Genomic DNA, 17,723 nt, shown 5'->3' on the forward strand with positions numbered 1-17,723 from the left:
TAAGTAACCGACATTTTCCTAAAAAGCAGCAGCAAAGCCAATTTAAGCAATTTTTATTAAAGCTATAGACTCTGACCTGCAGGTACTAAAGAGTAAAGATTTAAAAAATAATTAACATCAAGGTTTCTTATATTTGTGTGTGATTAATGATCTTGTAGTTGCATTGTTTCCATGTTATCTAATAAGGGTAACAACCTCAGTAATTAGAACAATCATGTCATTCAGATATACTGTTATTACCTGAACATTCACTTTAAAGTCTAAACATTCTAGATGAAGTAAAAGTGTCCTTATATGTTTTTGTCAGTCAGAAAAATAAAATGCTGCAGTAATCAATGATGCCTGTGAAAACCATTAATTTTATGTATAAAACAATTAGTAAAAATTTTTAATTATTTAGCAAAATAGATCAACAGTTAATACAAATGGTAAATACATTAAATAGATTACTTTCTTGAGAATGTTGTATCTTGGAAAAAATGTTTATATAAATTCAAATAATGTTAGGACAGAATAATAGAGATTAGATTTTATCATAATTCGATCTTTACAGAACTCTATTATATATTAGGATTCACAACATTAAAGAAAATAACTGCTGTTAAAAAGGAACAACAGGCCCCAAAATGGAGTCCCTTATGCTAAGACCCACCAAGACTTTACACCTAACCTAACTGTAGTTTCATCTGGAGTTTTAAACCCATCAGTCTGGAATTTCCTGATTACCACTAAAGAGGTAATCTGTATGATAAGACCCCCTGCCTTTCCCTTTAAGGGAAGGTGACCTTGCCTGAAACAATCCTTTCTTTTATTTTTTCTAATAACTTCCTTGTCCTGCCCCATTTCTGCCTACAAATGCCTTCTATTTTGTACAACCCCTCTGAGCATCCTTCCATTTGTTAGATGAAATGCTAATTCATTAACCACTAAGTAAAGTCAATTAGATCTTTAAAAACTGACTTGATTGAATTTTTTTTTTTTAAAGATTTTAAAGATTTTATTTATTTGACAGAGAGAGTGAGAGAGGGAACACAAGCAGGGGGAGTGGGAGAGGGAGAAGCAGGCTTCCTGCTGAGCAGGAGCCAGATGCGGGGCTCCATCCCAGGCCCCTGGGATCATGACCTGAGCCGAAGGCAGATGCCTAATGACTGAGCCACCTCAGTGCCCCTGAATTTTTGTTCTTTAAGAGCTACATTTAAATTTTACTTATTTAGTGCCATTTAAGTTATAAATCTTCAAGAAAATGGCCTATTGGGGAATTCTTAGAATCTTGTGATGATGAATTTAACACAATACCACTTCAAAATATCATGAGTTGAAAAAATATCTAAATTATGTAAATAGATATGCAATAATCTCAATACAATCTCTAATCAAAATAATAAAAATGTTAAGACAAAACTGTTTTTTTGTTTTTTTTTTAAAGATTTTATTTATTTTTTTGACAGAGACATAGCGAGAGCAGGAACACAAGCAGGGGGAGTGGGAGAGGGAGAAGCAGGCTTCCCGCCAAGCAGGGAGCCCGATGTGGGACTCGATCCCAGGACCCTGGGATCATGACCTGAGCTGAAGGCAGACGCTTAACGACTGAGCCACCCAGGCGCCCAAGACAAAACTGTTAAGAGTAAATTGAGGAACCCCTAACACATTCTGTTTAGTCAAACTTCACAACAAAAGACTCCACAAGAATGTCTTAAAACAACGCCTATAGTCTTGAATCTACAAAGGCCAAATATTTAAACATAAAGTGGTACAAATGATCCTTTTCAGAGGATGAAGTTTTTTGAGATTTGCCTAAACTATGAATCCTAGATCCCTCTAGTACATACCTTATTGAAAAACCGTTTCCTGAATCACTTTGTGGCATACAAAAAAGTTAGTGATGTTTTTAAATGTGTTAGTTGAAAGTGAATGGCTATTTGGTATTACTGATATATAGTACAGTGACTACAAGAGAAATCTAACAGCTAACAATGTCAAGAAATTATTTTTGTACTCTAATTTTAAACTTTTAAAACATTATTACTACAGTAGATAACAATAAACCATACTGATTATTTATTGGATGAAATGATTCTTCCAATTTAGAAGTTTGTTCAATGTTGGTGCTATCTAGTTTTAGCCACAGGCAAGTAATGATTTTAATATTTGGTCACTTGCATTTGGCCAAAATGTGTGTTTGGTGCACCTCTACCGATACAGTATTTAGAGGCCTATCCTTATGCTTCTTGGTACAGAACACAGTCTTAGCCCAGATGAATATTTTCACCTTGACAATTTTAGAAAAATCCCAACTGCTCTGTTTCACAATTGATATTCTCTCTTCTTCCTTTCTTTATACTTCTTATCACTTCAAATCCATTCCACACAATTCAGTATTAAATTACCCACTGTTGTGTACTGTTCACTGTGTTCAAATTATTTTCTAACAGGAGAGTTCTTCCTTGAGGGTAGGCATAATGCTTCTTTTGCACTGCCCATCAGGTGTAGCAGCACAGTGCTGGTCGTCTGATCTGTATCTACTAATTCACTAAGATTCAATATGTTACTGGCTAATCACCTTTGTGTCTGAGACATCATTTTCCTTCTTAATTTTAGGCAATAAACAATCCAAAACTAACTATATCAACGTTTGAGCAAAGAAGATGCTGCATTTAATAAAAGATGATTGGGGCGCCTGGGTGGCTCAGTCAGTTAAGTGACTGCCTTCGGCTCAGGTCATGATCCTGGAGTCCCGGGATCGAGTCCCACATCGGGCTCCCTGCTCGGCAGGGAGTCTGCTTCTCCCTCTGACCTTCCCCCCTCTCATGCTCTATCTCATTCTCTCTCTCAAATAAATAAATAAAATCTTAAAAAAAAAAAAAAAGATGATTAGTGGAGGAGACAAGAGAACACTATTCTTAGATCTAAGACACTGAAGGTAAGTCACTTTTTTCATGTCTTTGTTAGAAAGCCCCAACAGTTAAAATCAGAACTAGACAAGACTGCTTAACATAACTCCTGTTTTAATTAAAACCCATGTGCTTATTTCTTATTGTACTTTGAGGCATTGATGAAGCTGTTTTGCAATACCCCAGAACATCCAAACTGCCTGACCAGAAATGTCCTGATAGCAAAGGAATGCCTAGAAGACTACATCCCACATGTGTCCTTCCCTGCCCACGATCATGGGCTGACCACATACTGACCCTGACCCATGATCATGTGCTCCCTGCCTGCTCTCTTGCACGGACCCTCCTAAACCTCTCCTTATAAAACTCTAGGTGTCCGTCTTGCGGGTGGAGAGACTGGTTATTAAGACCTGCCACCTCTCCTGGCTGCTGGCATCCAAAATAAATCTTTCCCTTTCTCTTTTCCAAACTCCTGTCTCTTGAGTTATTGGCTTCTCTTGGGACAAGTTTATCCAAGTTTGTTCAACAACAGTGTGGGCAAATCCAGCCAGGAGCTATGCTTTTGATTAGTCCAGCCCCCTCAGGATTTCCTAGGATGGAGCAGTTGGCCATGGCAGCATGCCAGGGTTTACCCATTCATTTCCTGTGTTAGTGGCTATGATAGATCATTAGGTAACACAGTCTTTCTATGGATTCTGCAAGGCAATCACAGGAAGTCAAAATAACTGAGATGGAAAATTTCATTATTAACACCAACCTGAAAGTTCGGATGAGATTTTTCAGTTGTGCATAAATATCTCCTAATGTGATCTGAAGAGGCCCCACAAGTCCAGGCACTCTGAAAATAAAAAATTAGACTTCTTTCAAAATATAATTTAATTATATAGACATACTCTTTGAATCTTGTCTAAGTCTGGATATTCCATAGGTAATAATGGCACTTAGGTAGAGGCAGGTAAGCTAGTTTCTGACTGGTGGGAACTCATAAGGATACATTTCATAACCATGCACTCCACTTTGTAGTCTATGCTACAGTGTGAGGCACTGAAAAATATTATTTTGGCTGCTATCTATATTCTTGTACTTGTTTTTCTTACCTTTACTTTAAAATATTAGACTAAACGGAAAGAACACAAGGCTAGAGGAACTGGACCCCCCAAATGGTCCAATTTAGGAGTGTGATCTATTTCTCCTTATGAAATCCTTATGGTGGGAGTAGAAACTGATACATTTCTAAAAGAGAGCAATCTGACAATATATGTTAACATTTTAAATGTGGATATTCTTTGACCCAACAGTTTTACCATGAAAAAAATTTATCCTAAAGAAATAATCAGATAAACAAAAAAGATGCTTATTGCAAAAACCATTTTTAGTAGTGAAAAATGGAAACAAATGTCCACCAATAGGTCATTTGTTAAATAAATTATGATATAAACATACTGTGGAATATAATAAAACCTTTAAAATGATAATGTGAATCTATAAATTTTTAATGTGGAAAGATACAGTTTAAGTGTTAAGTGAAAAACGCATATGTAGTATTGTGCCATTTTTATAAAAACTTAGTATGACATTATATATGATAGACAGCATATTTCAAATATATTTCATTCCTCCCAAGTTTATACTATAACAGGGAGAACCAAAGGGAATGAATATACACACACCATATATATTATGTATGTGTCAGGGATAAACATCAAAATATTAATAGTTACTATTCAGTGGGATTACAGGTGATCTTCACTTCCTTCTTTAAACCATTTTGTGCTGCCTAAATCTTCTATAATAAGCATGCATTACTTTTTTTAAAACTTATTATAAAGTTTCAGATATATTTCAAAACAGAGAGAATAACAATAACCCCATATATCTATTCCCAGATTCAACCTCCCAGTATTGTTACATTTATTTCATTTTTTCCTTCCTTCTTTACTTTTTTTTTTGCCAGTACTCTTTTAAAGTAAATCCCTGACATCATGTCATTTGGCCCCTATATACTTATCTATCTCTAAATACAAGGGCACTTTCTTACATAATTGCAATAAAATGATCATACCTAACCAAATCAACAATTCCTTAATATTATCTAATACCCAGTACATATTTCATTTTCTTCCATATCTAAAAAAAAAAGTCTGTTTACAACTGGTTTGTTCCAATCAGAAACCAAAAAAGGTCTTACTTTTGTTATTTTTTTTAGTCTTACTTTTATAATGAGAAAAAACTGAATTGCTTTCATAAATAACCGAAAAAACCCTCTATGTCAATAATTATTTTGGTTTTAGTGTTCTTTGTGTTTCTGTAAGTTATTCCACCTTTTCTCAAATTTAGATCTTGAGCTATTATCAATAATTCGGTTTTCTGGCATGGCAACTTCTGGCATCTTCTGTTGCAGCCAAAACCCAGAAAAAACAGAATTCCTTCAACAGTATAACTATGGGGTCTTAAATTTAAAACTGGGTACTTTCTAAAGTACTAAAAAGTCTAGAAAACTATTTTCAGATAAATCCCTATCTACCGATTACATACAAGTATCAATAATCCAACCTAACTTTCAAAACCTGTGCAACCACAGTCAAGGATTGAGATCTTGTCCTATGAATCAGACACATGGTGACTTTTATTGTTTTCTAACCTAATATCAAACAGAAACAAATGTCTATGTATGAGGACCATATAAAAGGCAAAACTAATAACAGATTTATTATCTGTGAGGAGCCTAACATAAGAGGAACTCAATAAATATTAAATAGTTATTTAAAATGTAAAACTTAGAGGAGTAGGCTGCTCAAAATATTAAGGCTTCCAGAAGACAGGTTTTTCTTATCACTGGTACTACAAAATTAAGACTACTCCATATGTACAGCCTTTTTTTCTTTTTCTTTTTTAATTTTAAAGTAATCTCTACACTCAACATGGGGCTTGAACTCACAACCCTGAGTGAGATCAAGAGTTGCATGCTCCACCCACAGAGCCAGCCAGGTGCCCCTAATCCATATGCAGACCTTAAACAATGACTGAAAACACCTTTACATTTTTTCTTCTAAAGAAAGAAAATACAAATTGAAAAGTTCAAGACAGCCCTCACACCTCTGGAAAAAAGATTTTCAAACTTCCTTTGAAAGACAAACCAAGATTACAATTTTTAAATGTCATTTATGACTGGGCTAATTACAAGAAAAATAATTTCCACCATGGGAAGTTTAAAACTAAAGTGCAAAGTTGACTTGAACAAAAACTCTTAAGTTGCTGAGTGTGAAATGGTTCTATAAATATGTATGCAGAGTGAGTTAACAGACCGTTAAAACTTCATAAAGTTTCATTCACATGTGAAACTGATGTGACACATATACCACAAATCAGTATTTAAATGGTCTAGCTTTGATATTTTTTTCCCTGACTTCACTGATTAAGTGGAAGTGACAGAGTTTAGTTTTCTACTCCCATAATCTCAACCTTCCTCTTTATTATGTACTTCTGTGTCTTCTACACAAAACTTAATTTCAATATTTCCTTGGCAGGATATCTTAAAAATCTCAATTTCTCAGGTGAAGACATCCATGTAAACTTTTCACATTATTTTTCAAACTGTTCAAAACTCAAGGATAAAAATTAATATAAATTATGAACCCACAAATACCAAGTTAATTTTAAATATCGTAAAGTGGAATGACAATTACATACTTACACTTTACTCAACTTTTCAAGTACGATGCGTTTTCTAATCTGGTTCTGAGAACTTGAATCTATCAGTGGAAAGGTGGGATCATGCTGAATCACATTTTTAAACAAAACAAAGTAAAATCATAAATTTACATTCTTCTTTGATAAGAACAATATACATTCTTCTTTGATAAGAACAATAAACAGTAAAACATAAAAGTTCACACCTGGGGTATGGTAGAATAAAAACTAGACTTGAGAATTATTAGAAGATTTAAATTTGAGCACTGGTTCAGTCATTGGGCTGATGTGAACTTGAGTCATATGCCTGCTTTTGAGAAATTTTTCTCATCTGTATAAAGGGATACTAATACCTTCTTTATTAAATGAGAAAATGTATACAAAAGAACTTTGTAAACTACTAAATGCTATACAAATGTTGGAGATAGAGCTTTAAAATTAGCAGATACTATATATATATTATGGGGAATTCCACTTCTAGAAATGGCAGACAAAATAATTCTAATCATCCTTCCTGCTGAGAACTGAAAAAACACTGGGAAAATACCCACATTTGTTTGAAAACATCAGAGAACTAACAAGGCAGCAAATAATTAAGGCCAGAGATTCTAGAGAAGGTAATTCCAGAGAGGGCAGTGACTAATTCCAGAAGAAGCAATTCAGATACTGAGAACCTAAGCATTGTTTTTCTAATAAGCATTAAAGCTTGGGGAATGCCAAGAAGGAAGAGGTACCGGCAACCCTCCCCTCCAAGCCTGACTTAGAAGGACCATATTCTAGGACTAAGAATGAATAGGAAACAGACTGGCTCTTACAGGGACTGAAGTCCAGCTTCAAAGCATCTTAATCCCTGATTGAATTAAGCGATTTGGAACTGCTACAAATCATCTGCCTGAAGCAAACATAAATCTGTTTTAAAGGAAGATAACATCAGTTTGGGTCTCAAGTTATCTGTAATTTTTAATATACAATGTTTGCCATATAATAAAATAAGAAAACAAGACAATATGGTCAAAATCTCAAACATCAGCCCATAGGAAACAGCCCCCAAGGAATACAGATAATGGAAGTTATCAACTTTATTTAAAATACCTATGTTGATATATTCAAAGAAAAATGACAAGACTAAAAATTTCTGCAGAGAACTAGAAACTATATAAAAGAACCAAATGAAAATTCTCAAACTGAAAAATATAGTATTCAAAAGTGAGAACTCAATGGATATATTTAATAATATAGTAGAAATGACTGAAGAGAGAATACAGATTTGGAAAATACTCAGAATAAAGCACAGTCACACCCAACACCCCCCTCCCACATACACACATAATGCAAAGCATAAAAGAATATGAGACACAATGAAAAAGACTAACATGTCTGTAATTGGAGTACCAGAGAGGAAAGTAAGAATGAGACAAAAGCAGTATCTATAAAGATAATTGAGAATATTCCAAAACTGATGAAAGAAATCAAGATTCAAGTATTACAACAGCCAAAAGAATAAATACAATTATAATCACACCTAAGCAAAGCATTCTAAAATTGATGGTAAACAAAGACAAAAAAATGTCTTAAAAATGGCTAGTGGAAGAAAAACAGTGTTTTCAAAGGAGTAGCTATAAGAGAAATAAATGGAAGCCAAAAGACAAGGAAATATTTTCAATGGACTGAGAAAAAAAAAAAAAAAAGAAATGCTAATCTAGAATTGAATACCCAGAAAAGTATCTTTCAAAAGTGAAAGTAAAATAAAGAATCTTCTGAAAAAAACTGAGGAAATTCATCATTAGCGAACTGCACTAATCAAAATAAAGGATATTCTTCAGGTCCAAGGCAAATGATCCCAGATAGAAGAATGGAGATGCAGGAAGGAATGAAAAATAGTGGAAGAGTAATTAAGTGGATAACTCCAACTGAATACTGACTATAAATCGTCTTACAGGATTTAAAATATAGAGAGAATAAAAACAGACAACAAGAGCACATAAGCACAGAGAGGGTAAATGGAATTAAAGTTTCTAAGGTACTGTCTAGGAAGCAAAGGAATTAACTTATATTGGACTTTTATAATAATTCAGGTTTTAATCTTTATAGTAACCACTTCTAATTAGTAAAATAAAGTATAAAAAGCTAACAGAGGGTAAACAATGAAATAATAATATTTAATTCAAAGAAAGCAGGAAAGGAGAGAAAGAGGAACACAGAATAGATGGGGATAAGCAGAAAGCAATGAGTGAGATGGCACAATTAAACCCAAATATATCAATTATGACATTGAATGTAAATAGACTAAATTCTCTACATAAAAACAATTATCAGCCTAAGTAAAAAAAGAGTCCTGAAAATACTAATAAAAGAATGCTAATGCCGGCAAAACAGTAAGGAAAAAAACTTACCAATGTAGAGAAAGGTCACTCCATAATATTGAGGTTCAATTTACTAGGAAGACATAACAATCTTTTTTTTTTAACACCATATAACATGGTCTCAAAATATTAAAAGTAAAATTCACTAAACTGAAAGTAGAAATAACCAATCCATAATTATGGTGACAGATCTTTTACCCACCTCTCTCACCTCTCTCAGTAACTAATAGAATGAGTAACACCTCTCCCCACCCTCCCCCAATCAATAGTGTTTCTCAGACTTTAATATGAACACATTTCCCCAAAGGAAAATAATGAAATCTGACCCATACTCCTCATCATAAAGATCAATTTCATGTGAACTGCAGATCTAACTGTGAAGGGAAAAACAATCTAGAAGATGAAATAACCTGGGCTAAACAAAGATTTCTAAAGAAGTCACTAAAGGGAACAATTAATAAACTGGACCAAAGATATCATTAATGAGAACAATTAATAAACTGGACCAAAGATATCATTAATGAAAGTGAAAAGGCAAGTCTCAGAGTGGAAGATGATATTTGCAAAACACACAACTAAAAATGGATTTGAATCCTGAATAAAGAATTCCTACAAAATCAGTAAGAAAAAAATACCTAGATATTCCAACAGATAAATGGGAAAAAGACTTGAAAAGACACTTAACAAAAGTGACACTCCAAATGGTCAAAAAGCAAATGAAACAGTGCTCAATTCATTAATCATTAGAGAAATGTATTATAACCAAAACCCAATACCACTGAAATGGTAAAAAGTAACAATGTCAAGTACTGGTCAAGAATGTGGAATCGTGGAAACTCTCATACAATCGTAATGGAATAAAAACTGGCAAAACCATTTTGGAAAACTGGCACCATCCAATATAGTCACATATACACATACATCATGACCCAAAAATTCCAGTCCTAGATACACACCCAACAGAAATACATGTATGTACCTTAGAAGAGAGACATAGAAAAGAAAGTTCGTAACACTACAGCCCTAAACTGAAAAGCCTAAATGCTCATTAATATGAATAAATTGTGGCATATTTCTATGAAATACTATGCAGCAATGAAAGAATGAACTATAGCCACATGGAACAACACAAATGACTCATGAACATAACAATGCATGAAATAAACAGGAAACCAAAGCATATATACTATGTGAATTTACTACAGTTCAAAACTGGCAAAACTCATCCATGTTATTATAATAGTTATTCATTTTGGAAAGGGGTAATAATTAGGAGGAGACATAGTGGGGCTTTTGTTTTACTCAAATTTCTTTGCCTGGGTAATGATTACAAGGCTGTGTTCTTTTGTGATAGTGAGTTGTACACTTAATACTTCAATGAAAAAGTTTTAAAATATTATGCAAAAGAGGAACAATTTTCTTTCTTAAGTAATTTTTCTTGTTTAAGGCTTATAGCACAAAAATGATAATACAAATGATACATTAATGTAGTTTTATGCAGCTGAGTGACAGAGATCAAGGTTTCTCCAAGCTTACTATAAAACTTATGAATACTCTATAATAATACAATTGAAGCAATTTAAAATATAGTACTGGGCTAGGGAGCATTCTGTAGAAGTACAAGAAATTTCTAAATTTTTACTGTATCTCCATTTTCACTCTCTTTCTAAATCTCCAAATGTGTGTGTGTTTTTTTAAATCTTATTTATTTGAGAGAGAGAGAGCACAAGCAGGGAGCAGCAGAGTGAGAGGGAGAAGCAGACTCCCCACTGAGCAGGGAGCCCAACATGGGACTCGATCCCAGAACCATTAAGATCATAACCTGAGCCGAAGGCAGACGCTTACCCGACTGAGCCACCCAGGCGTCCTTCCAAATGTGTTCTTAAATTTAGAGCCACATTTACTCAGAAATCTTTAATAACAAAGTTTTGTCAGAAAACAAGGTTATTGCCTAGTCTTCTTCATTAACTTCATTTCTCAAGCTATACATCAAAACAAACCTGGGTAAGAGAAATATTGAGAGAACCCCTCCCCCTTAATCTCAGCAACGTACATTTAATCTCTATAGATAATTAGTATTTACTGAGTACTAACTGTATGTCAGGCACTGTGATAAATGCTTTACATACATTATTTTTAAAATTCTTAACAACTGAACAAGGAAAGCTATTTATAGTCCCATTTACAGATGAACACTCAGACTCAAGAGACCAACTTTTCATACAGCTAAGTATGAGAGAGCAAATATTAAAATCTTGATCTGGGGGCGCCTGGGTGGCTCAGTTGTTAAGTGTCTGCCTTCGGCTCAGGTCATTATCTTGGGGTCCTGGGATCGAGCCCCGCATCGGGCTCCCTGCTCCCTGGGAAGCCTGTTTCTCCCTCTCCCGCTCCCCCTGCTTGTGTTCCCTCTCTCGCTATGTCTCTCTGTCAAAGAAATAAATACAATCTTAAAAAAATACATAAAATAAAATAAAATAAAATCTAGGTCTGATGTGCTCCTTCTACTTTCTCTTATGTCCATTATTTCCCAATAAGTCTCCATTACTATATTATTTTCATTGATATTATTTTGAATGGGCATGCTTGCCAAATACTATACAGATAAATATTTTACCATTCAACTAGTAAGTCTACTCCACTGTATATAGTCCCATTGGAAATAAAATACGAAGATACCTACCCCATGCAGAAATTTGAAAGAATACAAGAATACAAAGAATATTTGTTGGTAGGAAAAAAAAAAAACCTCTTCAGAGAGTCTACGTATTTTACAAAGAACAAGGTTTTAAAGAAAACTTTATCCCACAATTCTAGGCTATTTCTATATTAGAGAAAAACACTGCACATTTATGAAATTTTCCAAGGGCAAATTTCAACTTATTTGGAAAATTGTAATGCCAATACTGGAGACGGCATTTTTTAAAAAGATTTTATTTATTTATGAGAGAGAAAGAACACAAGTGGCAGCAGGGGGGAGGGATGGTGGAGAAGGAAAGAGACAATCTCAAGCAGATTCCCCTCTGGGCAGGGAGCTGGATGTGGGGCTTGATCCCACAACCCTGGAATCACGAACTGAGCTAAAGGCAGACCCTTAATGGTCTGAGCCACCCAGGTGCCTCTGGAGATGGCATTTTATTTTATTTATTTTTTTAAATGTTTTATTTATTTATTCATGAGAGTCAGAGAGAGAGAGGCAGAGGCAGAGGGAGAAGCAGCCTCCCTGCCTAGCAGGGAGCCCAATGCGGGACTCGATCCCAGGACCCTGGGATCATGACTTGAGCCAAAGGCAGACGCTGAACCATCTGAGCCACCCAGGCACCCCCAGAGATGGCACTTTAAACCAAAAAACTGATCAACAAACAAACCTTCTGAAAATTTAACAATTATCTCTTTAAAATTACTCCTGTGTCAAGATTTATTATGGTAGGTGTCCCATATGCTAGCAACATAGAAAACTTATCATCAAGACATACCTCTTCTGCGTCTTGTGATTTGGTGGTTTCTTCACTCAAAACATATCGTCCTCTATAAAACTCCCTTATCCTCAGATTCAATGTTTCAGTTTCTTTTTTCAAGTTCTCATAACTTGGCAGTGGTTTAATGGCTGTATTTGAGGCCCTAAAAGGTAAAGACTCATCCAAACTGTACTGAGATTCCTGGAAGGCAGGGGAATGTCTATCTGGGTCAGAGTGTATGTCATCTTCATCAAGTTCTTGTTCTTTAACCAGAGGGGCTGAAGAGAGTTTTAGACACAAAGAAGCGTAATTCTGGCCATACAAAAACCTCAAAGTTTCTTCTGTCTTCCATTCAATCAAAGTCTCCTTCAGGACTTTAAGTAAGTTTGCCTTTGCAACTTCAGGACACATCTGCATTGGACTAGAGGCTGACCTAGAAACTTGGATTGATTTGGCAAATTTTCTCTTAAAATGCTCAGCACTTTTCTTACTTATACCAACTAGAGTTATTTTTGAACTACTGTATTTATTTTCAGAATTTTCTGTAGCTTCTAATTTTTCTTGCAAAGGACTATTTGAAGAAATCTGAGTACTTACTTTCTGTAAAGGAAGTTCACAAGCAGCAGCTTTCTCATGACTATCTATTCTGCAATTGCCTAGCTGCTCAGTGACATCTACTACTGTCTGTTTTTTGTCTTCATGTTTGGAGTTAGCTTTCTGACCAGCTTTCTTTTTCATTATGCTTTTTTTGTGCAGCTGTGGACTTACACCCGTTGCCTTTGGTCTGTTTCCTGGTAGAATGGAGGAAACAAAGTCTTGCTCATTATCACTGCTACTATCACCATGAGAGCTAGAAGAACTAGATTTATAATGCTTCTCAAAATGGCCAGGATTGTCAATATCTGATGCTTTAATGGCCTTAGTGCATAACTGTACTTCCTTTCCAGAATGGCCACTGTAGAAGGAAAGAAACAAAATAACTAATATGGAAAAGCAAAATGTCCCATAGCATTTATATTTTGTAACTTTCAAGGTAAAAGTTTGTACTCCCTAGGCAAAGCCTTATTTATAAGCATGTATATGTATATACACACACATATACACACATTTCCAAAGACTACTATAAATCTATAATTTCTCTATATCTTATTTGATATAATTCCACCATCTTCTTTCCATTTTTTTCCCCATTATTTAAAAAGTGTTAAAAGAGTACAGCAAAAAGGAAAAAAAAGCTTTGATAATTCCACCCTAATGAATGATTTTGATTTTTGCCTGTTATATTTCTGTGACTATTTCATATATCCTTTTTAAAAAAAGATTTTCTTTTGAAAACTTCACTCTCGCTTTGTCCAAAAAACATATTACAGAAACTCTGCTTAGATTTTGAACGATAACAGGATAAAAAGAGACATGTTTAAAATTTTCCAATTCTGGTTGATAGTTATACAGACAATTCCATAGATAGAATAAAAACCACAAAGTCATAGCAGAAAATAAAGTTGGCAAATTAACATTTATTGATGAAAGATATATTTGAAAACCCCGAGTTACAACATAATGCTAACAATAAAAAATAGTAGTTTTCCCTTTGACTATGTTCCTTCAATTTTCAATCAGCTGTGTCTATACAAACTTGAGATATGCAATGATAGATAAGCAGCTACTTTCAAGCAAATGCACATATCAAAACTTTAAAAGATTAGGATAAGGATTCTGGGTCAAGCGGGGGTAGGGGGTGGTAAGAGAGTATATGGGAACTTTCTATTTTTCAGGCAATTTTTCTGTAAACCTAAAAGTGCTCCCTAAAGGGGCTATTAATTTTTTTAAATGATTAAAGAATAAAATGAAATAAAATAATGCAATAGTAATAAAAAAAAGAAGCATGCTAGGAAGAAATATAAAAAAAAGAAAAAGAGTTGAAAGTAAGGTTGTGGATGGGAATAAAGAAGACAAGTTTATTCGGTATTAGGTATCATTTTTTAGTTAGAATCTAGTCTATATAGCCATGGGACTGTTTCCTGTATTTGAAGTAAGTATAATTTCAAAAAAATTAGAACAATTTGACTTTCACGTTTCATAATTTCTCTTGGAATATAAGGTAATTATATTTTTCTATATTACTTTAAATCTGTAAATTAAAAATATGTATCAATAAGTATCTCTCACATGTGCTCAATTCCATGTACTAAGGTAGCAACTAATAACCAGGAAAATTTATCCTGATAAAAGATAAAAAAAAAGTTTTGAGAGATGGTTATAGTTGGGCAAACAACACAAGAGTTTAGAAAATATCACAACTTCGAATTTCTACTAATGCTTTAGACACTGTCTAAAGCATTAGTAGATATATTAAGTGATATATTAAGTATATATCATGTATATATCTATATCTATATTATATATAGATATATAAAGTGATATATTAAGTTTTGAAATCCTATAAAATAAGACTATAAAAACCTTTCGACAAATATAATTGGTATAATCTATTTGACAAAGAAGCACAGTATCTCAGATGGAAGCTGTGTTTGTGTCATATTTCAACAGGTTCAATTAGATTGCCTTGATAGGAACAGCTGTACAATAAATCATACAGATCAAACACATCATCTTACTATCACAAAAGAAAAAGCTGTACAAGGCAAATATTTCTTTGTGTGGGCTAAAATGGGCACTTACATAATGCATCAACACAGGAAGTCCAAGAGCTCATATCACCTGGTTTACTCTTAATGTTTCTATTAACATGAATATATAGAAGGTAAGTAATACTGATTCAACCATACCTTTGTCCTTCCTGTAGCAGCTGAAAATCAGGATGCCTGTGACAAAACACAGCAATAGAAAATTGAAGGCAACTCTTATGGCAAACATTTTCGAGTGTTTGTTATAACTATATTGGGTAGAATATATAACTAAAACGAAATAGTTCATTTAAAGTTTTTTTAAGAAAAAATTGAAGGATGAAGTAATGTGAAACTCATCTGTAAGAAATCTGGATTAATCTCTTTTCCAAAATTTATTCATACTTCAGAAGTTCAATTCCCATGAGCCCAATAAAGTTTTCCCTGAATAACCTGACTAAAGTAAATCACTTCCTTCTGTAAATTCCAGAGTTAGTATTATCCATTCAATTAATACATATTAATCGGGTCCTCCTCTATGACTTAATACTAGAATTATTATCTCCATGTCTTACTTTTCATATGTTTAAGTGTGGTTTCTTAACTAAACTACAAGCTCCTTGAGGGCAGGGATTATGTACTATAATGCTCTTTTATTTCCTTTTTATGGATGTGAACTATGTAGATAAGGTGATTTAATTCTGGGAACAATTTTGCTATGCAATACCAGAAATCATATTTGGCTGGGCATCATAGATATTTTAAAAAGGGGAAGAAAAAGCTCTTAGAAAGCCAATATAAAAAGGAACAAATATAATAGCAAGTGAATCCAAGAGGACAGGAAAACTCTGTAAAATACTTCTGAAGTGACTCAGAAAAAGTGCCTTCTAAAGATTACAAAACAGATTAAATTAAATATACAAAGAAAAAAAAATGGAGTGATATTCCATGTTCATCAAAGAAAGACTCAATACTGTCAAGATGTCAGTTCTTTTCAACTTGATCTACAGATTCAACGCAATCCCAATCAAAATCCCAGCAAGTTATTTTGGGGCTATCACCATATTGAGTCTAAAGTTTTGGGGGAGGCAAAAGACCCCGAATAGCAAACACTATATTGAAGGAGAAGAACAAAGTTGGAGGACTGACATTATCTGACTTCAAGACATATTTTAAAGCTACAGTAATCAAGATAATGTGGTAGTGGCCAAAGAACAGACAAATAGATCACTGGAATAGAACAGAGAACCCAGAAAGAGAGCCACATGAATACAGTCAATGGATCTTTGACAAAGAAGCAAAAGCAATACAAAGGAGAATGGTATTGGAACAAGCAGGTATTCACATTACAAAAAAAGTAAAGCAAGACGAAGACTGACAGCCTTCACAAAAACTAACTCAAAATGGATCACAGACCAAAATATAAAACACAAAACTACAGAACTCCTACAAGATAACAGGAGAAAACCTAGATGACTTTTTACATAGGACACCAAAGACACAATCCATGAAAGAAAAAGAAAAAACACAGATTAGGAGAAAATATTTGCAAAAGACTATTATCCAAAATATGAAATAACTGCTAAAACTCAACAATCAGAAAACAACTCAATAAAAATTAGTCAAAGACCTTAACAGACACCTCACCAAAGAAGATATAAGGATGGCAAATAAGCATATGAAAAGATGCTGTACATCATATACCATCAGCAAAATACAAATTAAAACAATAATGAGATACCACTACACCCTTATCAGAATAGCTAAAATCCAGAACACTGACAACATCACATGGTGGTGAGCATTTGGAGCAAGAGAATTCTCATTTCTTGCTGGTGGGAATGCAAAATGGTACAGTCACTTTGAAATATAGTTTGGTGATTTCTTTAAAAACTAAACCTACTCTAACCATATAATCCAGAACTCTTGCTCCTCAGTATTTACCCAAAGGAGATGAAAACTTATGTCTACACAAAAGCCTGCACATGGATGTTCATTGCAGCTCTATTCATATCTGCCAAAACTTAAAAGCAGCCAAGATGCCCTTCAGTAGGTGAATGGTTAAATAATTTGTAGTAAATTCAGAGAACAGAATACTATTAAGCACTAATAAGAAATGAGCCACCATCAAGCTAGGAAAAGACATGGAAAAACTTAAATGCATATTAATAAGTGAAGTAAGCCAGCCTGAAAAGGCTACATACTGTGTAATTCCAACTATATGACATTCTGGGAAAGATAAAACTTATGGAGATAGTAAAAAGATCAGGGGTTATGGGGGGTGGGAGATGAATAAGTGGAGCACACAGGATTTTCTGGACTATAAAACTACTCTGTATGATACTGTAATGATGGATACAAGTCATTATATATTTGTCCAAAGCCACAGAATACACAAAGCTTAGAGTGAACCCTAATGTAAACTATGGGCTTTGGGTGACAAAGATGTGTCAATATAGGCCCATCAATGGAAACAGACGTACAATTTTGGTGGAGGATGCTGGTAATGGGGGAGGTTATACATGAATGAGGGTAGGGGGTATATGGGAAATCTCTCTACCTTCCTTCTCCATTTTGCTACAAAGCTACAATTGCTCTAAAGAATAAAGTCTATTAATAGAAAAAAAAAGTAAACATAAGAAACTAGGTGTACATGAAAGAGAAGATAAGGCATTGAGTAGTAATCCCATTTAAAGG

General features: G+C 34.1%; 1 protein-coding gene across 3 annotated transcripts in view; it reads right to left on the reverse strand.

The window, feature by feature from the left end:
• RPAP2 (RNA polymerase II associated protein 2) overlaps positions 1 to 17,723 on the reverse strand; it is a 78,465-nt gene that overhangs the window by 42,508 nt on the left and 18,234 nt on the right. For all 3 annotated transcript variants that reach the window (XM_035018034.1, XM_035018035.1, XM_035018033.1), the window contains 4 exons: positions 15,189 to 15,224; positions 12,418 to 13,354; positions 6,586 to 6,668; positions 3,649 to 3,729 (listed from right to left, as the gene is read on the reverse strand). In XM_035018034.1, the coding sequence (XP_034873925.1) occupies positions 3,649 to 3,729; positions 6,586 to 6,668; positions 12,418 to 13,354; positions 15,189 to 15,224 (1,137 nt within the window). The remainder of the gene's footprint in view (positions 1 to 3,648; positions 3,730 to 6,585; positions 6,669 to 12,417; positions 13,355 to 15,188; positions 15,225 to 17,723) is intronic.

The sequence above is a fragment of the Mirounga leonina genome, unplaced genomic scaffold (assembly GCF_011800145.1).
Source record: "Mirounga leonina isolate KUSES-001 unplaced genomic scaffold, KU_Mleo_1.0 Mir_173, whole genome shotgun sequence".
Classification (NCBI taxonomy): Eukaryota; Metazoa; Chordata; class Mammalia; order Carnivora; family Phocidae; genus Mirounga; species Mirounga leonina.